The sequence below is a fragment of the Carcharhinus amblyrhynchos genome, chromosome 9, assembly GCF_965287045.1.
Source record: "Carcharhinus amblyrhynchos chromosome 9, sCarAmb.v2.hapA, whole genome shotgun sequence".
In the NCBI taxonomy this organism is placed as follows: Eukaryota; Metazoa; Chordata; class Chondrichthyes; order Carcharhiniformes; family Carcharhinidae; genus Carcharhinus; species Carcharhinus amblyrhynchos.
The window spans coordinates 16,163,694-16,190,023 of record NC_137332.1 but is presented as its reverse complement, the minus strand read 5'-3'; the positions used below and the strand labels follow the sequence as shown (position 1 = coordinate 16,190,023).

The following is a 26,330-nucleotide window of genomic DNA, read 5'->3' as shown; positions in this document are numbered from 1 at the left end:
GGAATTTAATGTTGGCAAGTGTGAGGTGGTCCACTTTGGTAGGAATAATGGTAGGAAGGACTATTACTTACGGGGTGAAAAACTGCAGCAGGCAACGGTGCAGAGGGACCTCGGGGTCCTTGTGCATGAGTCGCAAAAACCCAGCTTGCAGGTGCAGCAGGTGGTCAGGAAGGCGAATGGGATGCTGGCCTTCATAGCGAGGGGGATTGAATATAAAAGTAGGGAGGTCTTGCTGCAGCTGTATAGGGCATTGGTGAGGCCGCAGCTGGAGTACTGTGTGCAGTTTTGGGCGCCGCACCTGCGCAAGGATATTTTGGCCTTGGAGGGAGTGCAGAGGAGGTTTACTAGGCTGATGCCGGAGTTGAGGGGGTTGAGCTATGAGGAGAGGCTGAATAAACTAGGCTTGTACTCGTTAGAGTTTAGAAGAATGAGGGGAGATCTCATTGAGACGTATAAGATGATGAATGGGATGGATAGGATAGAGGTGGAGAGACTCTTCCCGCTCAGAAAAGACAGTAGGACTAGGGGGCACAGCCTCAAGATAAAGGGGAGGCGGTTTAGAACGGAGTTGAGGAGGAACTTCTTCACTCAAAGGGCGGTGAATCTCTGGAATTCTCTGTCCGTTGAAGTGGTGGAGGCTGCCTCGCTAAATATTTTTAAGAAGCGGGTTGATGGGTTTTTGATAAGAGAGGGGATTAAGGGTTATGGGGAGAGGGCGGGAAAGTGGAACTGAGCCACGACAGATCAGCCATGATCTTATTGAATGGCGGGGCAGGCTCGAAGGGCTAGATGGCCTACTCCTGCTCCTATTTCTTATGTTCTTATGTTCTTATGAAACGAGAGAGTGCAAAATGTAGTGTTACAGTCATAGCTAGGGTGTAAAGAAAGATCAACTCAATGCAAGGTAGGCCCATTCAAAAGTCTGTCAGCAGCAGGGAAGAGGCTGTTCTTGAATCGGTTGGTACGTGACCTCAGATTTTTGTATCTTTTTCCCAATGGAAGAAGATGGAAAAGAGAAAGTCTAGGGTACGTGAGGTCCTTAATTATGCTGGCTGCTTTGCCAAGCCAGCAGGAAGTGTAGACAGAGCCAATGAATGGGAGGTTGGTTTGCGTGATGGATTGGGCTACATTCATGACTTTTTATAGTTCCTTGCGGTCTTGGGCCGAGCAGGAGCCAAACCAAGCTGTGATACAACCAGAAATAATGCTTTCTGTGGTGCATCTGTAAAAATTGGTGAGAGTCATAGCTGACATTTCCTTAGTCTTCTGAGAAAGTACAGGCGTTAGTGCACTTTCTTAACTATAATGTCATCATGGGGGGACCAGGATGGGTTGTTGGTGATGTGGACACTTAAGAACTTGAAACTCTCGACCCTTTCTACTTCACCCCTGTTGATGTAGATAGGGGCATGTTCTCCTTTCTGCTTCCTGAAGTCAATGACAATCTCCTTCATTTTGTTGACATTGAGGGAGAGATTATTTTTGCTGCACCAGTTCACCAGTTTCTCTATCTCATTCCTGTACTCTGTGTTGTCATTGTTTGAGATCCGACCCACTATGGTGGTGTCATCAGCAAACTTGAAAATTGAGTTGGTAGGGAATTTGGCCGCACAGTCATAGGTGTATAAGGAGTATAGTTGGGGGCTGAGAACACAGCCTTGTGGGGCATTGGTGTTGAGGATGACCATGGAGGAGGTGTTGTTGCCTATCCTTACTGATTGTGGTCTGTGAGTTCAGAAATTCAGGATCCAGTCACAGAGGGAGGTGCTGAGACCCAGGCCACAGAGTTTGGAGATGAATTTTGTGGGAGTAATGGTGTTGAAGGCTGAGCTGTAGTCAATAGGAGTCTAACATAGGTGCCTTTGTTATCTAGGTGATCCAGGGTTGAGTGCAGGGTCAGGGAGGTGGTGTCTGCTGTGGACCTGTTGCGGCGGTAGGCAAACTGTAGTGGATCCGGCATATGGATCATCTTCATGTAAAAATTCTTTGACCATACAAGATTATATTTGCGCCTCATGATTATTTGAACAAATTGTAACAAGAAAAGTCTGCAGACATCTGACCTGGTTCTCGAACTCTAGGATCTTGTCAAGAGGAACAAAAATTGATTGTGTTTCTGATGCAGCCTTTGAACACAAAATCCTTTTCGCCAATTTGCAATACACAACCTTTAACATTGACCCTGTAAGCTTGTGTTTTGACTATCAGATGATGGGCTCCTGGTCTTTATTCTGGTCTCTTTTATATTAGGCCACAGCCATAAATGAATACTGAACACCCAATTGTCTTAACAGTAACTTGATGTCAAAGCTGTTTTGCAGTTTACCATCTCCTAATAATGAACACATTCTGAGATTTGATCAGAAGGAGAACCATAAAGGATTGAAGATACTGGTTATAGTTTCCACGCAGGTAAATGGGCTGATAAGTACCATTTTCACTCGATGAAATGGTCACATACCATTTAATCACATTCTGCTATTAATGTCCCAACTCAGACCATATGCCATTTACCCATCGAAAGATGTGCAGGTTAGGTGGACAAGCCATGATAAAGGTGCAGGGTTATGAGGATTGAGGAGGGAGGGTGAACATGGGTGGGATGTTTGGAGAGTTGACTCAGACTCAATGGACTGAATGGCCCCTTTTGCACTGTGGGGGTTCCATGGGCTTAGGAATATGGGAATTAGGAACTCGAATAGGCAATTCAGTTCTTCGAGCCCACTCCGCTATTACATACGATCATGGCTGATCTCTACCTCATCCTAACTCCACTTCCCTGCCTTTTCCCCTTAGCCCTTTATTCAGCTTTTGAGCAAATCTTTTTGTATCTCTTTCATGAATCCATTGATTCTGCATCCACTGCATTCTGAGGCACTGAGTTCCATAGATTCTTAACCCTCTGTGAGAAGTTGCTTCTCCTTATCTCTATCTTGAACCTCCCCCCTCTTACTCTACAACTATGACCTCTTATTCTAGACTGTTCTAGAAGGGGAAACATTGCTTAACATATACTTTATCAATCCCATTGAGTGTTTTATATATCTCAATCAAATCCCACCTCCCCATTCTTCTGTACTCCAGTGAGTACAAGCCCAAGCTACTCCGTCTCTCCTCATATGACAATCCCTTCAAACCTGGAATCAGTCAAGTGAACCTCTTGTGAACCGCCTCCAGCGCCACCACATCCTTCCTCAAAGAAGGTAACCAAAACTGAACACAATACTCCCAAGTGTGGTCTCGCCAATGCCTTATAAAATTGTAACTTACATTGGTCCCCGGTTCAATTTTAAAATTCTGATCCTGCTCTTCAAATCCCTCCGTTGTCTTTCAAATTCTTCCTTCACTTTCTCGATGTCCGAAATCTCCTCCAGCCCTGCAATTCTCCAAAAGGTCTGTGTACCTCCAATCCTGGTGACCTCAAACTGAAATTTTGCAATTCTTTCTTCAAACCTCCCTCTCTGATGGCACTCCCTAACCTGTGCCCATATCACCAAGATTCTGGCCACTTGTCCGAATGCTTCCTAATTAACCTTTTGTTTTCAAAGGTGCCTTAGAGTTTTTTGTTTAATTAAAAGCAGTATATAAAGTTATTGCTGTAACTCACCTTCAGTAGATTATTATGTTATATCCTATTCAATATCTTTTTTTTGTTTACTTTATTCCAATCCAATCAAGTCAAATTAAAGCCAATTCAGAGTCCCAACAAGTTGGGACATTTCCGATCCACCTAGCAATCGCTATCGTGTCTTTTTGGAGGCGACTTTTATTGAGCTAAATGATTCTCAATTTGATGAGTACACGTTTCGCCATGTATTGGGTGATAGATTATTAATATTGTAGAGCAGGGTCACACAGTCACACACGCGTTACTCCTGGTCTCAGTATTTTCCTCCGTTGAGTTTTTTTTTTGTCCATCACAGCGAAAGCTTTGCATAATTGGGGTAAAACAGCCTGCCCAGACAAGATTTGGGTGAGATTGTACTCATGCCACCTACATGCCAAACAAAGGGAGTACAATACAGCGCGGTTAATAAAGTACTCACTCTCAGATATGCCCCGTTAACTGAGCGGGTTAATGTTATAGTCACGTATTGAGTGTAAGTGGTTGTTATGGTCTCTGTTAGCTGCGGGGATTTGAGTCCCGATCATGTGCGTTTTGATGCCGAAAACCAGTTACAAGTTTTAATTGGTGAACAAAATGACCGTTCGAGTGTAAATTCCGCCTGCGCTAACAACACCGAGGTGAGTAAATGTGCGAAGGGGATGTTTGAGATTGCGCCTCCCCCCCACCCCGCCTCACCTCCCCGAATTGTGACTTCAGAAGTGTCTCTATCAGAAATCAGAACTTCTCATTAAACAGGCAGAAAACTGTAATTATAAACTCCTCCTCGAAGTTCAGTCTTGCAGACAAATAGTAAAAACAAAAATACTGAACAGAGAGTTAACTGGTGCTGGGGGGGCGGGGTAGCTGGTTAGACACACTTTACTCTCTGAGTAACAAGTTTTCTTTCACACTGTCAAACTTGTTTGTTCGTTGAAGCTTTATTTTTCCTGACTCGGAGCCGGTGACTGACCCGTGCAGAGGTGGGTGTGTTCAGTTGTAACTCTGCTCTTTGATCTTAAGGGGAAACTTGCTTCAGCCGGGGCTGCAGCGTTAGTTCCACTATGTTACTGATCGTATGTTAGTTTCGCCTGCTTTTAACTAGACCATGTCAAGGGTGCTAATATCCGTCACAGCTAGTCATCTCAGACCGAGCTTTCTTACGAGGAAAGCGGAGACCTGACAAGGCTTGAAGAGTCCCGGTTCCCATTACAGAAGCGGCTGCCTTTCTCATTTAGTGACTGAGTCTCGCTATTCACTAAATGATGGGGATGTTTCACTGCAGCCAGTGCAGGCCGTCACCCTGAGCTGTCTCTGAGGGTGCAAGGCTGGGCTACAGTCTGTCAGTTCAGCGCTCCATGCGTGTCGAAAGCACACTGTGTGAAACAGGAATGGTAACGGGGGGAGTGGGGTCCGACTGAAAATAAGCAAAGGGCAATTTCCAACTCTGAAAGCTCTCTCTGAACCACCCCTGTCCCCCCGCCCACACACACATGCACACACATACAAATATACCCGCATGCGCACACACATGCACATATACATACATATATACACGCATGCACACACATATATACACGCATGCAAACACACATGCACATATACATACATGCACACACATGCTCACACACATGCACACATATATACCCATGCATACATATGCGCACACACATGCACATACACATATGCATACACACATATACATGCATGCATGCACACATATATGCACGCACATATACACTCATACACTCATGCACACATAACACAAACACACACTTATACATTCATACATTCACTCATGCATACATACACACATGCGCACATATGCACACACGGATGGACACACGCACACACACATACACACATGCACAAATATACACATACAGACGCAAAAATAGGCGCACGGACAGATACACAAACACACACACACACACACACACACACAAAGGCGGCACGGTAGCACAGGGGTTAGCACTGCTGCTTCACAGTTCCAGGGTCCTGGGTTTGATTCCGGCTTGGGTCACTGTCGGTGTGGAGTTTGCACATTCTCCCCGTGTCTGCGTGGGTTTCCTCCGGGTGCTCCGGTTTCCTCCCACAGTCCAAAGATGTGCGGGTTAGGTTGATTGGCCATGCTAAAATTGCCCGTTAGTGTTCTGGGATACGTAGGTTAGAGGGATTAGCGGGTAATTGTGTAGGGATATGGGGGTAGAGTGGGATTATGGTCTGTGCAGACTCGATGGGCCGAAGGGCCTCTTTCTGCACGGTAGGGGTCTATGATCTAAAAAGCCCCGAGACAGTTCTGAACAAGTCTTCCAGATAACTGTTGCCCACCGCCGGAGTTTTTCTCTATTAGAATTGAAGCATTTATTCATAGTTGGAAAGGGTTTTCTATTTTAAATAAATCTGTGTCATGAATCTCTTGACTTTCTCATTACGGAAGTTTTCGACAGGATCCAAGAATAGTTCAGGGAAATGTTGCCCTCACAGAGATCACTGAGGCAAAGAGAGCGCCTTTACACATTCATGACACCAATCTGGGGGATCTGGCGGGGGATGGCGGGTGGGGTGGGGGGAGCCATAGACAGTCCTCAATCAAACCCTGTGTGAATGTGTCTCAATCTGGAGTCCCCGCTCTTTTTTTCTTCACTCAGATTACATTTCTAAAACACAGGAAGTGCCTTTTGTGGTTTTGAGAGCTAAACTGTTGGGAGTTACACCAAGCTGTGAGCAGTTCCCACTTTGCTGAGCCATTCGGATTAAGGTGCTGTGTGATGGTGAGAAGCCAACACATTCTCACCATCAGTATCAACGCTGCACTCTGCCCTGCTCCCACTCTCAGCCTTTTGAGACCTGCCTCCCTCATTCTCGCCCCCGGCACCCGCCGCTGCCTGCTGGTAAGAAATGCTTATTTCAAATATTGTTCAAATCGTCCAAAATGTTGCTAAAATCGTGCCTCTCTCTTTCTCTCACATGGAAACTCCAACAAAGTTGGAAGAGAATGCAATAACTCGGCCTTACAAGGTTTTGTGTTTGAAGTCTGGGCTCTGGGGATGGGTCATAACAATGTACTCCACCACCTCTGGAGCTGTCCCCAGATCAATGTTACATTTACAATAAATCCAGTTCCAGCCAAGTCCCCCCCCACCCCCCCACCCCATTCTACAGCATCCTGGCCAAAAAGTCCAGGATAAAAAAAACCCTCTTATCTTCTGCTGAGAGTATGTAGAGGGGGTGGAACATATATATTTATTGGCTATGGGAGTTACATGCTAACTAACAGTCTTTGTGGTATTAAATGTGTGAGGCTTGTCACATTGCAGCTCCGATATGCTGCCGATTTTTACTTCCTGTGATATACTTTATACTCTGACATACATCAATTCTCAAAGACCGGAGTTAGTGGAATCAAGTCTTTTTTGCCCGCATTCAGGAACGAGAATGCTCTCAGAAGTTATGTTGTTGTTCGGTGGGTTAAATATAAGTTCCCCACCTGATATAAACTGTGTATTACCGAGCTGTATCTACTGCCCCATTTCTGTTCTAATTGTGATGGATGCGCGACTGGGGGTGGGGGTGGCTGGGTTAGTTCTAGAGCAAGGGTCACAGAGCTGGTTCCCACTCTATTATTAATTACCACAGCCACACATGGACTCGCACTATCTTTCTCCCACGTTTATCGACCGCGCCGCCTTTAAAGCGGCCCTTGCACTCTGAGACCTTGGTTACTTTGGGGGGCGGGGGGGGGGGGGGGTCGCACGAAGAGGGGACTTGGTTTTCTTTTCGATGTTTATACAGACGCCCGAGGCAAAATCACGTTGGCCGACTTGAAGGTTCAGGAAGCGCCGCTGGCTGCACAATGCAAGCGCAAAACTGGGGCTGTGGGTTCACCGTGAGAAATCGTACAAAGCCACTGAGGAACCTGAAACTGGCTGCATGACTGCAGTCTGTTTCCCGATTACAAACCTTCCCACCACGCTACGTGTCACTGCTGATCAACTTTCGGAATTGTAACTGGGCTCAATCCACCTCTGGACACTCCCTCAGAGAATAAACTGCCCAGAAACCCGCTGATGGGAAAGTGAGCTGAGCGGCCTGGGATGTGGATTGTACAAGAGGGGCTTGCTATTGTAATCTCTGAGCCCAGCCCTCTGCAGTGGTTTCAGGATTGCACCCCCTCCAAAAGACATAGGAGCAGAATTAGGCCACTCGGCCCATCGAGTGTTCTCCTCCATTCAAGCACGGCTGATATTTTTCTCATCCCCATTCTCCTATCTTTTTCCCATAACCCTGATTCCCCTTACTAATCAAGAGTCTACCTATCTCTGTATTAAAGACACTCAATGACCTGACCTCCACAGCCTTCTGCGGCAAAGAGTTCCACAGATTCACCACTCTCTGGTGAATTCCTCCAATAAATCGGTTGGACTAAAACCTGGTGTTGTCAGACTTTTTACTGTGTTTACGCCAGTCCAACGCCGGCACATCCACATCATGAATTCCTCCTCATCAGTGTTTTAAAGGATTGTCCCTTTAGCCTGAAGTTGTGCCCTCCCCATCCCCGCAGTCAGGTTGACTTGTGTCTGTGAACACAGTAAAGGCAGGCTCTGGAACCGGGGGGGAGGGCAGGGACCTTAACAAAGCTGCACTGTGACATCCTCGACCTTGCTTGACCATCGGTACAACAACCACGTCAACATTTTTATCAGATGTGCTTTGATTTTGTTTCCCTACTGGGAAATGTGCCTGTGGACGAAGGCTAACCATTCTGTTCCCAAAGCAGGTGTAGAGAAATCTCCACTTCCCACCATCTGATTGCGGAGTTCACTCATTTCACTCGTACTGCCCGCAAGAAACTGCTACAAGCTCACACGGCCAACGCCCTGGCAAAGCAGAAGGGTCTTTGCCACCTCCCCTCCCTCCTCCGTGTTGCAAAATAAGTCGCGGAAGTAGATGGTTGAAAACTAACGCAAAGCATTCAACTAATGTGCACACTCTGAGAATCTCGCCACAAGACACGCCGAGGGGTACAAACAAAACCAGAGTTTGTGTCAATTAGCTCGTTTATTGCACAGACACAAGTCCCAGTTTGGGTTAAGTACACTAACTATTCAGATCTTCCACGTTTCCCCTTCTTTAAGTCTGTAAGATTAATAAACGTTCAACTCACGTCAATCCTCACTCACTGAAGAGCAGGGGAATTAATCTCGGTGTCAATATTTAATCCCTTAATCAAAAAAAAATCTGGTTATTATCCCATTGCATCTGTGGGATTTTGCTGTGTGGAATTTGGCATTCCTTTTCCTACCTGAACAAGATGGACCACATTTCAGAGATACATCATTGATTTTGAGACCTTCAGCTGTCGTGACAGGCGCCATATAAATGCAAAGTATTTATCCTTTACCCGTTCCAAAAAAAAATTGGATCCAAAAAGTTAGTGGGACGAAGTCAAATTTAAAATGCCTCCGAAAGTTGGACACTACTTTCGAATGTATAGATAAATGACAGGGGTGAATAAATGAACTGCCCCTGCCTTTTGTGTGTGAAGTTGGCATAGGCCGAGGAGAAGACAATCAAAGTCCAGTTCACTCAACAACATGTCAGGGATGCAGCCTGGACGGTGGAAACTCGATTCTTCCACTCGAACTGTCGTGTGGTCAGCGTGAACTTCTTTGTTTTATCTCCCATTCTGTACACATATTCCAGCCCGCACACTACATGCACAGGTCAGGGGTAGAGAAAGCTAGGGATGGAGAGAACCAGGGGTAGAGAGAGTCAGAGGGGTAGAGAGAGCCGGGGTAGAGAGAGCCGGGGTAGAGAGAGAAAGGTACAGAGAGTAAGGGATAGAGGGAGCCAGGGGTAGAGAGAGCCAGGGGTAGAGAGAGAGGTACAGAGAGGCAGGCGTAGAGAGAGCCAGGAGTAGAGAGAACCAGGCAACTCCCACCAGAAGCAGAACCTCGAGTAATTAATAAAATACAAGAATATTGGAGTTTTTTTTCTCTCTCTACATCTTTAGCCAGGGAGAATAAATAAAACATTGCTTAAGTTACACTGAAATCTGAACCCAAATTAGGCAAAAGCAAATGCTACATCAATAGTTTAACATCAAGTCATTTATATTCTAACCCTGGACGAACAGGATGAGGTAACCGTGTCAAACTATCATTTGCTGCCGAATTATGGAGAGATGCTTAACATCATTGCTCTAGATTATGATCTCGGAGGAGGGTAGGCATGGCTCGGTTTTAGCAAGACCTGAAAACCTCCAAGGACCTGTGTTTGACCATTTCGCTAAAGGGCGAGGAATGGAGTTGCAATGTTGACTGTGGAAGTGGCTAAGTCTTTGCAGGTTCTGACTGTAGCTCAATTTCAGGTCCAGGGACAGAATCATCCTTCCGATGGAGTATTGTGTAACAGAATGGAATAAATAGTGTCACTTATCCCGGGTGCTGTCAGTTTGATTTCCCAGTGGGAGAAAAGGAGACCTAAGATGAATGTGTGTGGGTGGTAGGGGCATTGTCCTGTCCAATCGGATGGCAGGGATTTGTGTGGCCAGCTTTGTGTTGCCACCTGGCAGAGTAACACCTGGTGAATGGGCAGGTCTGCTGTGCCTCCGCCCAGGGCAGGCAGCCCAGTGAGTGGGCAGGCCTTCCGCTCCTCCGCCCAGGGCAGGCAAGCCCAGCCTATATGTAACCAATGATGTGTAATCACACACAGCTCAACTCCCCCCCTCTCTCTGTCTCTTTCTAAAAGATTCAATTGCTGCTCAAACTGATTTCCCCTCCAAGCCGCAGACAGGATCTGCCCCACTGAAGCTGAGAGATGCCCCGCTCTTTCCTGGTGAAGAGTAAGAAAGCCCACAGCTACCACCAGCACCGACACATTGAGGATGACTACAACAACAAGCTGGAGAATATTCTGGCGGATATCTGCTCAGGTAACCGAAAACATTCAAACGAAAGGTCCCACCCAAAGATTTGTTGCAGTGAGCCAGGCTCCTTGTGTTGTGGCTAGAGCTGTTTTATTTATTTACTCGGGAAGATGTGAACGAAAGGTGAACGAAAACATTGGAGTGTTTTTGAGTTCGCTCAACAATTCTCTCAATCTGGATTAAACGTTCGACTTGTTTTTGTTTAAACTGTTCGCTGGTATCAGTTCTTTAAATTAATCTAGGAGACAATCCAGCTGCGATTATTGGTCAACATAGAACCGTAGCAAAATTACAGCACAGGAGGAGGCCATCCGGCCCATCTGATCTGTGTCATCCCTTTCCAGTCCCATCTTCCTGCCCCCGGCCCATCGCCCTGTAATTTACATCACCTCACTTGCAGGTCCAAATACGTTTTAAGAGAGTTTAGGGTCTCTGCCTCCAACACCGACCCCAGCAGTGAGTGTGTGATTGTGAGTTCGATGTAATTTTAAATATATTTTATCGATGCAGCGCCTCTTTGCATTACCTGTCCCACTCCACCCAGAAAAAAAACCCCACAGACTTTATTAATGTTTTCAGACTGCGGACGTGTTTTTTTTTAATGTCAACGCTTCTAGTTAAAGGAAGGTGTGAATAAAGGTTATTTTTATCCGAATAACTTTTAAGTGTTCCCTCCTCCTCCGCTTTGGAACATTTGTGATGCAGCTCTTGTAGAAATACAAGCTTTTTAATATTTCATTTTTAGTTGCATCATTATTTATTTATACATGTGAAAAATCTTTGAAATATGGAAGTTGGACAACGAATCTAATTTATTGTCGTGGACAAGATGTTGCTTTATGTACATTTTCTCTTGGTACACCTACCTGCTGCTAATAACAGGGCATTTAGTACGAATTTATTACAATCTGATGACAGCCCTGTTTTTGTCTCTTTACAATTGTACAACCGGTTTAATAGCTTCAATTGGTTCCCCACCCCCCTTCCCCCTTCCCTCCAATATGATTACAGAGAGCAGGATATCAGAAGATGCTACCTATTGCCCAGATGTCCCTGGTGCGGATTCCAACGGTAAATCTTCGCCGAAACCTCCCCTGGTGGAAGCGGCTGAGGTGCCGGAGTCTCCGGCGAGCTGTGAAAGCAGTGTCTGTAGCAGGGCCCCAGAATATGAGAACTTCTGGAGACCACCTTCTCCATCCGCATCACCAGGTAACATCTCTACACAGTAACACCGCAAGCACCAATCCACCCCCCCCCCACACACACACACACATCATCCTGTTAGTTGGCACGTAGTTCGAATGTAATTCGACGGCAGATAAAGCCAAACAGGGATATAGCAAATGATTGTCCACATTTCCTACAGTGAGGTGCATTTATACAATTAGCCACGCCTTATCAAATCACAAGGAAAACCGTATATATATAGAGAAAAACAATGTAAAAATTCACCATGTCCTGAATTTGGGTGAATTGTGTAACTCTGACAAATGTTTTAATCAGATCTGACATTTATTTCGTTAAAAGGGGCGTCCACATTACCGTGTTGCTTAGCTATAGTTATCAGGACAAACACTTTCAAATTACCGTCTGATTATTGCCTTATTCCGAGCGAGACTTGCCCAATTTAATCTCAGTTAATACTCAATTTAAAATTGGATGTAATGATGTTTGTGGACATTAACAGTTTAATATCATCGAAATACAGTAAGATGTTTGATTTATTATTGTCACATGGATTAATATGCAGTGAAAAGTATTGTTTCTTGTGCGCCATACAAAACATACCGTTCATAGAGAAGGAAACGAGAGAGTGCAGAACGTTGCACGCTTCTAATTCTTACACATCACATTTCATTCTGCATAGAAGTATGTTTAATTTGACGTCATTATCCTGCTGTAAAATCACAGGGAATTATTTAATTTCTTTTTTTTTCGTTTAGTCTCCGAGAAATCCCTCTCTCCGACTATAGAGGAGAGCCACCCATTTGCCTTACCCTTCAAGCAGTACGGCTGGAATAGTTACCCGGGCTCTGAGCTGAAGTACCTGGTGCAGAATTACCGGCCCCCAACTTTGGAACGAAGCTCCGCCGTGGGGTTGTACAGTGAACGCACCTCCGGCCTCTACAGTGACCTGGTCCCCGCCACCGGCCTCTACAGTGAGCAGAGCCCGGGCCGTGGCCTCTACAGCGACCTGAGCGCTGCCCCCAGCCTGTACAACAAGCGCGGCTCCGGCTTTCACGAGAAAAGGAGCGAAATCAAAACCGAGTCGGAGCTGATGTGCACCCGGTTGTTGCTGAACAACGGCGCTTACAAATGCATCAAGTGCAGCAAGGTAGGGGCTCCACTCCCAGCCCTCCCACACCCCTTCTCCACTTGCAAAGTCTCATGTCTGATACCCTGTACTGCCCTATGGATCTTTGTTGGAAAGGTTTTCCATCCCGCTATTCTCTCCCTGTGGGCCACCCATTCTGTCCCAGGCAAACCTCCACCTTCTCTGCTTTGCTGTGAACCAGGAGCTTTGGTCGGGATAGGAACAGGAACAATCCGTTCAGCCCCTCTATTGCCATTCAACAGCTGACCTATGCCTCGTCTCCATTCCGCCGCCTTTGTCCCATTGCCCCTGACACACTTAAAACAAGAAAAATAAACCCATCTCCCACCGGTGACACTCCCAGATCAGTAATGCTGAGCTCAAAGTGAGGGACAGGGTTGCCATGTCCTGTCCACATTATGTCATTGGCGGCCACAAAGTGTTGCATACTTCCTTCTTATCATGTGACCTGAGAGTTTAACCCTTTATAGCAACAAGCTATTTGGAGGCAGATTGTGGCGATAATAGGTCCGAGCAGTGAGACTGGGGAACTACCTCACTGCCACATGACAACGTCAGCTCCAAATGTTTGTACTGGACTGGGAGACCAGTGAAGAGTTGTCTCCTTTGAGAGAGAAGTTAGGGATCGACAGACGAGGAGACTGCAAAACAAAATGAAAAAGTAATAGTTTGACGCCACGTTGTACTGAACACTCTTGCGTTGATCAGAAGCAATCTGTCCCTCACCAAGAACCTGACAAAATATTAGGATTAAAATTATTAATCGAATCTAAGCAAAGACACTCCGATTGATCGAATTTTTGGTGATCCAACAACAAACCCCCGGGAAGCTGCCACTCATTAGATACTTCACATCTTTATAAATCCATAATCAGAATTCTTATTGGATTTTAAGTTAGGAAACTAATGACACTAACATGATAAACACATCAGTTTAATTCTTATCATGTCTCCTTTGTCTATGGTGAGTGATTTTATAATGTCCACTTTAATGTTCATTCAGATAGGCTAATAGACAAAAGGATAGACTTGTTTTTTGGAACTAATTGGAGATGATTCTCTCAATAACCCTGCAGTTAAGACGTGGTTTTGAATGGGGTGGAGAATGTACATATTGTAAAGTTATCACAGTTGTTTGGGGCAGATTGGTCTGCCCCATCTGTAATTGTTGGCATGTTCACATAGCCTTTTTATGAACATTCACATACATCTGATGCATGGAGTATTAACTAGTACAATACTGGACATTAGCAAAAACAAGAAGATAAAATATAAATTAAAAGCTAACATGAACTGTGACTTGGAGCTGACAGAATTAGAATCCCTATAGTGCAGAAGGAGGCCATTTGGCCCATTGAGTCTGCACTAACCACAATATCACCCAGGCCTTTCCCTGTGATCCCACATATTTACCCTACTGGTCACTCTGACACTAAGGGGCAATTTAGCATGGCCAATCCATCTAACCTGCATATCTTTGGACTGTGGAAAGAAACCAGAGCACCCCAGAGGGAACCCACACAGACACAGGGAGAACATGCAGACACCACAACAGGCAGTGACCCAAGGCTAGAATTGAACCCAGGTCCCTGGCTTTGTGAGACAGCAGTGCTAACCACTGTGCCACCCCAGAAAGTATTGCAAGCAATACTTTCATCTTGGGGATCAGATAATTTAGGGACCACTTCAGTTTTGGTTTCATGGTTTATCATCTCACTTCCTGTTTCATTACATCGCAACAATCCCTTGGTGAGATTTCTGTCAATAATTGCTGATATCTTTGGGGGTGTTATCAAAGGCAGGAATTATTTTAGTGGGGAGCACAATATGATTTATGTCAAAATTTCCCTTATCCTGTAGTAATTGACAGGGCAATTTACTCACCCTTTTTAATTCAATTTTTTACATTTTGACCTTGTAAACCATGCTAGTGGACTAATAATATGGGATATACACAGCAAAAAGTCTGAGCTAGTGAATTTACTATCAAATAAATCGGTTGGACTGAAACCTGGTGTTGTCAGACTTTTTAGTGTGTTCACCCCAATCCAACGCCGGCATATCCACATCATATACACAGCACTCAGAGGACTATTCGGCAACTGTGGAGAGATAGGGTTAACAGTTCAGGTCAATGACTTACCGCAGAACAAGTTCTGATCGAGGGTCTACATCAACAGTTGTCCTACCCATTGTAAAGGAAGGTGTTGTACAAGCACCTAGTCTTGTCATCGCTGTAGCATTGCTCATCCTCAGCCCTGTGCTGCATAAAATAATGTTTAAATTTAAAAAACTGATGCAGTTATAAGATCATAAAGTCATCTTGGCTGATTTGATGGCTTTTCCAAAAAAAAACTACACCCTCATACAAATCAAATTGTGCACAAAAGCCAGAAAGTGCCTGAAAAGCTCAGTCAATCAGGCAGCATCTGTGGATAGAGAAACCGAGTTAATGTTTGGAGTCACTGTGCAGGGATAAACATAAGAACATAAGAAATAGGAGCAGGGGTAGGCCAACTAGCCCTTCGAGCCTGCCCCTCCATTCAATAAGATCATGGCTGATCTGTCGTGGTTCAGTTCCACATTCCCGCCCTCTCCCCATAACCCTTAATCCCCTCTCTTATCAAAAACCCATCTTAAAAATATTTAGTGAGGTAGCCTCCACCACTTCAACTGGTAGAGAATTCCAGAGATTCACCACCCTTTGAGTGAAGAAGTTCCTCCTCAACTCCGTTCTAAACCGCCCCCCCTTTATCTTGAGGCTAAAGTCCATAAGCATGATGCTGGACTTACAACTGCTTGTCATTATAATTCCCCACCTTGCTCTTACACTCGCGCCACTGTCCTTGCCTGTTGGAATCTCCCAGTAGTTCAATGCCAGCTGGAGGGAGAACATATCTTCTGATGAGGCACTCTTTAGCCTTTTGGACTCAAGGTTGCATCCAACAATTTCCAACCAGGTATTCTTGACCTTCCTTTTCATTGCCAGTCTGTGCCTTGTTTTTCAGGCATTCACCTTCAGACAGAACTGTTCATTATCGTGTCACTACTACTCTATCTGGACCAATGCTTTGTTTCTTTACCACTGTTGTCCTTTGCATTTTGTTCCCTGACATCTCTCTCGCTCTCTAACCTATTCCAGACCTTTTTGTTGGTCCCCTCCCCTTTTCAATACCTTAAAACCCATTATGTTTCCACCTCCTTTCAGTTCCCAAGAAGTCACATTGGACTCAAAACATTAACTCTAGTTCTCTCTCCACAGATGCAGCCTGACCTGCTGAGTTTTTCCAGCTCTTTCTGTTTTATTTTATTTTAGAATTCCAGTATTTTACTTGATTAGAATTCTGAACAACTTTTTAAACCTTCCCAAAATAAGCCATGGTGTGTAACTTGGCCACTTGGATGGTCAAATATTTAACAAAAAAAAGCTTCAATTTGACATGAAGATTGATGTTTTCACATTAGAATCCTAAAGAATATCTCATCAATTCATAAGTACACATCAGGTGAACTCCATCAATGTTTTGAATGCATCTTATCTGTTTTTAATTGAAGGATATTGTACCCGTCCCCCAGAAAGTGATTGGAAATATTTTCTGATATGCTTTTGGCTGGTAATCAGTGGTAGTTTCCAATTTTTGTCAGTGTGCATGTGATTGGATGAATGCGCTGGATGAGCTGCTTGGCCACCAGTATAACTCTGGTCCGCCTTCCTCATTCCAAGGTCTTGTCCCAGTCTGCCAGTGCAGTTTTGGCATGTCTTGGTCATTTTATCGATTGTAGGATGCCATTAACTCCTTTTCCTGCCTTTGCATCAGGTGTTCTCCACTCCTCACGGCCTCGAAGTCCACGTCCGCCGGTCTCACAGTGGCACCCGACCCTTCGCCTGTGACATTTGCGGCAAAACATTTGGCCATGCGGTCAGCCTGGAACAGCATAAAGCAGTGCACTCACAGGTAGGAGAACCACAGAAAACAAAATCTGTCAGCTAGATCACACCAAGCACTCATAGCATGATCCAACTGGAAACCAAGCACACACATTCATAAGCACCGCCTTAACAGACTAATGCTTTGTGTATTCGAAGCAATTCAATCATTTTCCATTTATTTCAGACAGAGCACATGTGTGAGTATTTTTGCAGCAGTATGTATTTGCACTGTTTAGCATTGTTATGTGAACAAATGGTGGAAGCAGATTCAATGATAACTTTCAGTAGAGGATTGGATAAAAACCTGAATTTGCAGGGCTATGGGGATAAAGTAGGAGAACGAGATTAATTGGATTGTCCTTTCAAAGAGTCAGTATAGACACAATGGACTAAATGGCCTCCTCTATACTGATTCAATAAGTAGACCTTACAGTAAAAACCTTGTAAAATAATGGTAATGCTGAGCATTTTTGTCTCATTATTTTTCAATGTCACCTTCAAAAAAACTAAAATTACAACCACTTTAATATGGCTATTTTTGAATGTTAACTCATATCCATTCGTAATGGTAACAGCACCAGGAAGATCACCATATGATTAGTCAAAATTAACATGACTTTATGAAAGAAAAATCATGTTTGACAAATCTATTAAGAGTTCTATGAGCATGTAACTAACAGGATAGATGAAGGAGAACTAGTAAATGTAATATTTAGATTTTCAAAATGGTATTTGGTAAAGTGCCATACAAGATTAGGGCCCATGAGATTTAAGAGAATATGTCAAAATGAAACATGGTTTATTCAACAGACAGAAAACAGGGTAAGGATAAATGTGACAGTTTCCAAATGGTAGGATGTAAAAGTTGATGATCCACAATTAATCCACTCATTACTTACAATCTATAACAATAACTTAGATGAAAAGATGACTGATATTTTCAAGTTTTCTGAATATGCAAGGCTGGGTGGGAGAATAAACTGTGTGGAATACATGAAGAGATTGCAAAATAATGTAGACTACCTACATGCATAGTCAAGAGGGTGGCAGATGGAATCTAATTTGAGGAGATGCACTTGCATAAGAAGAATAGAGAAGCAGAATTTTTTTTTTCAAAGCTGAGAGATTACTAACTGTTGATATTGGAAAGGATTTGAGGTCCTTGTGTAAAATCACAGAAAGTTGACATGCAAGTCCAAAAAGGATTTAGGAAGCCATTACTTTTGTTGCAGAGGTGTTGGAGCATGAGTAAGGACGTCTTTCTGCAATTATATAGGGCTTTGGTGGGGGGATGGGTGGGGTGTATTACAAAGGTTACACAAGATTGGTTGTGTAACAAAGGTTCAGTAGATTGATTCCTGGGATGAGAACTGTCCCATAAAGAGCGACTGAGAGACCTGTGCAGAGAGATTAAATAGAACAGGCATTTACTGTTTAGAAGAATCAAAAGTGACCATATATTACCATCTATCATTATTAGAGGACTGTGAGGGTAGATCCTGAGTTGGTTCTCTAGCTTGAAAGTTTAGAATCAGGGACATAGACTCAGGACCATGCCATTCAGAATTGGGATGAGGATAAATTTCTTCACTCACTCAGAAGTTTGCAAATCTAGCAATTCTTACTTCAGACAACTGGAGTCTATTCAAGACAGATTTTTGAACACTGAAAGAAAGAAAGGAATGTTGGGAAACGGCAGAAAAATGGAGTTGCTATAGCCATGGTTTGATTGAGTGGGAGAGCAGACTCGATGGGCCACATGGCCCAATCCCACCTTTATTTCTCATGCTCAAATTTATTATTTTAGAAGTTAGAAATATTCAATGAATTAGAGCTTTGTTATGTCTTTACCAGATATATATATATATGTGTTTGCATCTCACCCAAATGTGTGTTGAACCAACCAAATTATGATTCAGGGTGACAAACTGTAATGTCAAGTTTTAATTTCATGTTACAATTTCATTCCATTTCAGGAAAGGAGCTTTGACTGCAAGATCTGCGGTAAAACTTTTAAAAGATCTTCAACGTTGTCCACACACTTGTTGATTCACTCAGACACCAGGCCTTACCCCTGCCAGTACTGTGGGAAGAGATTTCACCAGAAGTCAGACATGAAAAAGCACACCTTCATTCACACAGGTGAGGAGGAGGCAGCAAATGCATTGTAAAAATGAAAGGCCTTTGACTGCCAGTGAAACTCAAAAAAAAATCAGTGATCTGAAACTGACCAGGAAAGAAAGCAGTGACTTTCCCGTTATAGTCATAGGGATAAATTATACAGCACGGAAAGAGGCCCTTCATCCCAACGTTTCTGCACTGGCCATCAAACACCAATCTATTTGTGGGCGGCATGGTGACACAATGGTTCGCACTGTTGCCTCACAATGCCAGGGACATGGGTTCGATTCCCAATTCAGGTCACTGTTAGTGTGGAGTCTACACATTATCCCCATGTCTGAGTGGGTTTTCTCCAGATGCTCCGGTTTCCTCCCACAGTCCGAAAGACGTGCTGGTTAGGTGCATTGGTCATGCTAAATTCCCCCTCAGTGTACCCAAACAGGCACTGGAGTGTGGCAACCAGCGGATTTTCATAGTAACTTCATTGCAGTGTTAATGTAAGCCTACTCATGACACTAATCAATAAACTTAAAGAGCTTAAACTTATATTCCATTTTCCAGCACTTGGTCCATAGCCTTGTTTGCCGTGACATTTCAAATGCTTATCTAAATATTTCTCAAATGTTGTGCCTCTATTATCCTTTCAGGCAGTGAGTTCCAGATTCCCACCTGAGTGAAAACAATTTTCCTCAAATCCCCTCTAATTTTCCTGCTCATTGCCTCAACTCTACACCCCCAGTTATTGATCCCTGTACTAAGGAGAGGGCAGGTTAATTGACGAATATTCTTGGGAGTAATTCTCACTTAACATCCTGATGAACATGGTGTATCTTCAAACCCAACTTACCACATCAGGAGGGGGTGATTAAGCAATGAAACTCTTCCACCAGACAAGCAGTTCATTACTGACTGATTTCCTTGGCATTATCCTTTAATAGCCTTTTCTTAAAAAATGATCAGGCTAACATCTGAAATTTTCAATTGACTTCTAACCTCAAGGGTGTTTTTAGGGAGAAATGGAGTTCTGATTTCTACTAAACCAAAAGCAGAACACTGCAGACTGGGAAATCTGAAGTAAAAACAGAAAAAGCTGGTAAAACTCAGCAGATCTGGCATATCTGTGGAGAGAGAAGTAGAGTCCTGTGCAAAATGCCATGTCTTTCCCCATGGCAGGAGATGGTTTGCCACCAGTAGGATAAGATGTGGAGATGCCGGCGTTGGACTGGGGTAAACACAGTAAGAAGTCTCACAACACCAGGTTAAAGTCCAACAGGTTTATTTGATAGTAAACGTCACAAGCTTTTGGAACACCGTCTTCCTTTGTCAGGAGAGTGGAGAGTTCAGGATAAAGCAGAGTAAGGTTTATTTATGAGCCATAAGTAAGGCTTACATTAACACTGCAATGAAGTTGCTGTGAAATTCCCCTAATTGCCACACTCAGGCACCTGATTGGGTCAATCCATCTAACCAGCACATCTTTCAGACTGTGGATGGAAATTGGAGCACCTGGAGGAAACCCACACAGACACGGGGAGAACATGCAAACTCCACACAGACCCAAGCCGGGAATTGAACCCAGGTCCCTGGAGCCGTGAGGCAGCAGCGCTAATCACTGTGCCACCCTGTGGCCCAGGATCTTCTGGCCAACGGGGTATCCTGTTGAATGCCCCCCTCACCTTCATGAAACCCACAGCGGGTATGTGCCATCGGCAGGACCGGAAGATCCCACCAGCATGAATGGGGGAACATTCTGATGGAAGGTGAAACATGCTGCCATTTCCACCGGTGGGATCTTATGGCCCCGTCAATGACACACCTCAACTGCGGGTTTCTCAACGCCAAGGGGCGGGTACAACAAGGAAACCCTGTTGGCAATGGTGGGACCATAAAATCCCACCAGTAGTGTGCTGCCTCCCGCAGCCACAAAACACACCGTGGTGGGGGCAGAAAATCCCGCCGGTTAACCATGGCGGGAATTCTCCAGTCCCGCTGCAGCGAATCTCCATTCTTGCTGGAGTGGGGTGTGAATGGTTTCTTTCTCCACAGATGCTGTCAGACCTGTTGAGTATTTCCAGCATTTTCTGTTTTTATTTTCCAGATTTCCACTGCCCTTTGCACGCCCCATTGCCACCTCCCCCTCCCCCTCATTCCTCCTTCCACCCCTCCCCCTCCCCCTTTTTAACCAGCTTTCACAGCAGCCCAATTTCCCGATTGGGTTTTGTGTGCATTTCATTCTCCAGAGTTTGCACTGCAACTCAATGCCGGCGCAATATTGCATCCCTCTGTGAACAATGCCTGACGGAAGAGCTGGAGCTTGGCGATGGTTTCATTAATGACCCCCTGTTCAATAATTGAATGGTAGCAATCCAATCAGTGTAGCTTAATATGATCCCGGCCGCTGTTTATTCAGAGCGGCTCACTGTAAGATGATTCCCCGGGGATTATTAGCCTGGCCTTGATTTAGCGGCCGGGGAGGGGGGAGATGACAGGTGAATAGTTACCAGCCTTGTGCTGGGTGCTCACAGCGCCTGCCCAGGTGACAATAGCCGAGTTTCCACAGGCAGAGTGAGCGGGGCTTTCACATTCAACATCCAGAGAGTTGAGAACACAGTGAGATCTGTCAGGAGCCTTCAATCAGTACACTCTGTACACACTCCTGTTTCACAGTTCATCCCATTGTATATGGGTTACTGTTATCCACACAAAAACTGTCTCAAAGAAAACAAGATAGAACCTGGAACTGGGATCACAGCAAATCTGTCAGCATCTTTCATGTCCCTTAGCCAAAGCAGCCATTCCCTGTCCCCCGCAACAGTCTGGTCCCTCTGCAAATGATGGGCAGTCTGGAACACAGAAATATAGAAACATAGAAAAAAACTACAGCACAAAACAGGCCCTTCGGCCCACAAGTTGCGCCGAACATGTCCCTACCTACTAGGCTTACCTATAATCCACTATCTTACTAAGTTCCATGTATTTATCCAAAAATCTCTTAAAAGACCCTATCGAATCCACTTCCACCACCACTGCCAGCAGTCGATTCCACTCACCCACCACCCTCTGAGTGAAAAACTTACCCCTGACATCTCCTCTGCCCCTACTCCCCCAACACCCTAAACCTGTGTCCTCTTGTAGCGACCATTTCCAGCATTTGAAGTTCCAGTTTTTTTTTAATTTTTAATCTCTTAATTCAGAAAACTGGAGGCGGTTTAAGCTCGGTGTAATTTGATATCTCTTGAAATAGCCCAGGGGGTGGCATGGTGGCACAGTGGTTAGCACTGCTGCCTCACCGTGCCAGGGACCCGGGTTCGATTCCCGGCTCGGGTCACTGCCTGTGCGGAGTTTGCACATTCTCCCCGTGTCTGCGTGGGTTCCCTCCGGGTACTCCGGTTTCCTCCCACGGTCCGAAGATGTGCTGGTTAGGTGGATTGGCCATGCTAAATTGTTCCTTAGCTTCAGGGGGAGCTAGCTAGGGTAAACGCATGGGGATAGGGCCTGGGTGGGATTGTGGTTGGTGCAGACTCGATGGGCCGAATGGCCTCCTTCTGCACTGTAGAGATTTCCACTTTTTCTTTTCTACTAGACTATTCCATGCTCCTGTGAAAGGAAGGCTAACTTACTGAGAATGAAACTGGCGGGCGGAGCAGTTTCAAAGTGAACTCGGGGGAGGAAGAAACTTAGCATCAACCCTAACTAAAATAAAACACACACACACATAGCAATTCCAACGAAATTGTGACCAATTTACTTTTCATACAGGAGCGGTCAATAGTGAAAGGATTTAGAAATATCCGCGAGCGAGTACAATCCAGCTGAGTGTAGATTATAATGAATTGTAACTGCGGGAGCAAAGGGAGATCACTGCTTTGTGTCAGTCTCAGTGCTGCTGGTGGAATATTCTCAGGGTATGAATTGTCAGACCGCTCATCCCGAAAATAAACATTCGGCACAACATTCAAAACAAACTGGGGGAGCCGCAAAGTTTCCAGTCAGCTGGGTTTCTGCATCTCCCGATTTAGCTGAAGCCTCTGAGAACACACCATGAAGGCGAATGAGCTGCTAACACGGGCAGGGAAAGTGATCAGGCCGCTATATTTACGTTCTGCTTGTACTATTTAAACCCGAATAGGTCACTTTCAGGTCTTGTTTTATTTAAAAGTCTCAACAGTTTTCTTTACTTCACATTGTGCTAATTGCAAGAGGAATTGAACCCCTGACGCCGCTGTGGAAATATACAGCTGGTCTGCATTAACCTGATAGCAATAGAAAGATTTTTTTTTGGGGGGGGTGGAACCGTGTTTTTATTGGGTTTCGGGTTAATGTTTCACATCCTTTATCTTCTTATTGAAATATTCTCTCTCCTAATATTTTTGACCATAATATTCAGCGTCCCTGTGCGGTCACTGGGACACAATTCCTGACCAGTTTATTACAGTAAGAAGTCTCACAACACCAGGTTAAAACTTCTCACTGTGTTTATCCCAGTCCAACGCCGGAATCTCCACATCAAGTTTATTATAACCAACAAGAGCCATTTTACCGATTCCGGGGCGGGCGAGGTTCGCAGAACGGAATTCCCCGAGCGGGATTTTACAGTCTCGTCCCAGCCCCAGTCGTAAAATCCACATCACTCAAATATTGGGCGGGGAAGAGCACCCCCCCCCCCCTCAGAATCAGCATTTTCCGTACGAAACTATTTTTTGTTTCACTTACACAAGGAGTTTTCGCCATGAAAGCAGCTATTTCGTTTGTGTTTTGATTAATTACATCTATATAAGACACATAGATAGGTGACTACATGTTGGGAAATGGGCTTAGTGCTGGGAAATGGGATTAGGTGGGAGTTCAGGTGTTTCTCGCGCGTCGGTACAGACTCGATGGGCCACTTCTTGCACTATATAATTGTAAGATAATGTTCCCGGTGAAGTATATCACAATGAGACTGCTGCTGTTTATATAAATGAAGGGATGTCCCTATACCATCCCTGTATATGGGAGAATACAGTGCGGGTTCCTCGGTAATGATTTGTTCCCCGTTACTTTGCAGGCGAGAAACCCCACAAATGCCAGGTGTGTGGCAAAGCGTTCAGCCAGAGCTCCAATCTGATCACACACAGTCGCAAGCACACCGGCTTCAAGCCCTTCGGCTGTGACCTGTGCGGCAAAGGGTTCCAGAGGAAAGTGGACCTGCGGAGGCACCGTGAGACACAGCACGATTTAAAATAGGGCAGCCGAGAACACACGGGAAAGCAAATAGCCTCGACAGCTGGGTTGCAGGAACCAGCTTTCCAAAAACCCCCCCGCCAGGATGTCCCAGTGATGTGACTGGGGACCACACGTGTGAAACCCACACCTCCACCTCTATGTGGCCTCGGTTATCTTCATGTTATTAAGATGCAGACTGAGTTCCAGGGGAATTCTCCATGTGTAGAAATGTGCCTTTCTAGAAACACTGCTGTCAGATAAAGGCAGTTATCTGCCTCGGTAAATTTTACTTTAAATCCTACTTACAACTTTTACTTTTAAAAACAAACTGTTCGACATTCTTAAATAGGTGAAATTTTCACTTATTGAATAGAAACTTTAATCGTTCAATCCTCATTTCCTTCCAAAAGGGAGAAAAATAAATTGTTTTTTTTAAACGAAAACAAAACATGGCAAACACCGGTTCAGCTTTCTGCATTGACCGGGTTTTCCGACAAGGGTTTGCCGAGGATGGTTTAAAACAAAAGGCTTCAAATCTCCAGTAAGAAGTCTCACAACACCAGGTTAAAGTTCAACAGGTTTATTTGGTAGCAAAAGCCACCTCAAACATCCAACCAGTGAGTTAGGAAGCTCTCGCCGTTTGATTCTTGTGTGTGTAACAAGAACTTGGCAATTTCACCCCCGCCCCCCAACTTCCAGCTCTGGGAGGGAAAATGTCCTTACAACTGAATACAGCGGGAGAAACGTACTTTTGTAAATAGTTCAATCCAATATTTACTTCCGAGTTCCCAGGAACTGCGCTCTCCGCGCAGATATCGACTTAATTGAGGTTCGAGAAGGTAAATAGATTTAACAAATCATTTGAATAAATCGACAACTCATTCCCCTTCCCTCGATGTTGTATTTTTGGGTCTTGTACCCGGAGCTGGTGGGTTGGGACTCAGATTTTTGAACTCATTTCAGAAGCCCAGTTAAAATCGGGCCGTCCGCCTGGCGTTAAACAGCAACGCGGATCCGAACCGTTGACAACAACAAAAAAGTAAATTATTACTTTTAGGCGAAAGTAATAATAGAAACCGCGCTGTCATTTAAAAACCCAGTTGGTTGCGGAGATCAGACAGGACGCGATATTAGAATAGTTTAGACAACATCTGCATGCTTTAAGCCAGGACTGGGATCACTTTTTGTCATTTTTCCATTGAGTGCAGTGAGACTAAAGGTGGCTGGAATGATTTGGTAATAACCCGAGTGCGGGTACAAAGCGGACAGACTATTAAAAGCGTATTTCAATATTTGTATTTTTCTGCTCAGACTTTAACGTGTGTGATATTATAATCTATTCTACTTTATTTATTCACGAGACATGAAATAAATTGAGAAATTTAATAAAACTTGTCTTCCGTCTGTCACCCTGGTGGACCTCACCCAAACACTAACCAAGGGGCAGGTTTCGCTACATTAGAGACAAGTTGCTACATTATTTGCTTTAAAACCAAAGCCCAAACGCGGGGGAAAAGGAAGCATCGCAAGAAATTGAATGCAATGCAATTTCTAAACGTGGATGTCTCGGAAGAGGTAAAATTAAAACGACAAGGGCTGGGGCATGTGACTGCTGCTTATCATCTTGCGAAATTTGACGTTTATAAATATATTCCTCGACGCGGTTACTGGAACCCTATTAAAAATGCATTATGCAGATTGCCTTTCACATTATTCATGGGGTAGAGGTCCTACCTTTTGTGTGCTGGGGGGTAAGAGTACACTGTGTAAGCGGAGACGCCGAGCACACCTTTGTTGCGGTTTTTAAATTTTTAATAGCACCTCTAGCTAGCCATTTGGTGAGTCAAAACTCAATGCACAAAAGTGGAAACCCAGGACTCTGTTATGGAAAGAGAAACCTTTCAAGCGCTTTAGAGATACTTTTAGTTTGTCTGCGTACACTTCAGTGCTCATCAAATTACATATCAAGTGTGCACAGATATCAAGATTCAGACACTTAGAGTGGATTTTCGTTTGATCGATTTCTTCATTTGACAACGGGCGCAGAGAACCCCTGATGTAAAGGTAAAGAAGTGTTTCCAATCCACCGACCATTTCAGTCAGAGAGAAACTGAACACTTGTGCAACTCTGAGGTCCAAAGTGACTACTCTCTTCATTACACAGCGCCTCCAAATCAAATCAAACTGTCTAGCAAGTTGTGTC

General features: G+C 44.6%; 1 protein-coding gene across 1 annotated transcript; it reads left to right on the top strand.

Moving 5' to 3' along the window:
- Positions 1-6,438: 6,438 nt before the first annotated feature.
- On the top strand, positions 6,439-24,504 carry LOC145347608 (zinc finger protein Gfi-1-like). Its single transcript, XM_080195225.1, has 7 exons — positions 6,439-6,498; positions 10,358-10,541; positions 11,547-11,744; positions 12,479-12,870; positions 16,689-16,826; positions 18,778-18,943; positions 23,970-24,504. Exons 2-7 carry the CDS (start codon positions 10,427-10,429, stop codon positions 24,146-24,148), a joined length of 1,188 nt encoding a protein of 395 aa, XP_080051351.1. The 5' UTR covers positions 6,439-6,498; positions 10,358-10,426; the 3' UTR covers positions 24,149-24,504.
- The last annotated feature ends 1,826 nt before the right edge of the window (positions 24,505-26,330 follow it).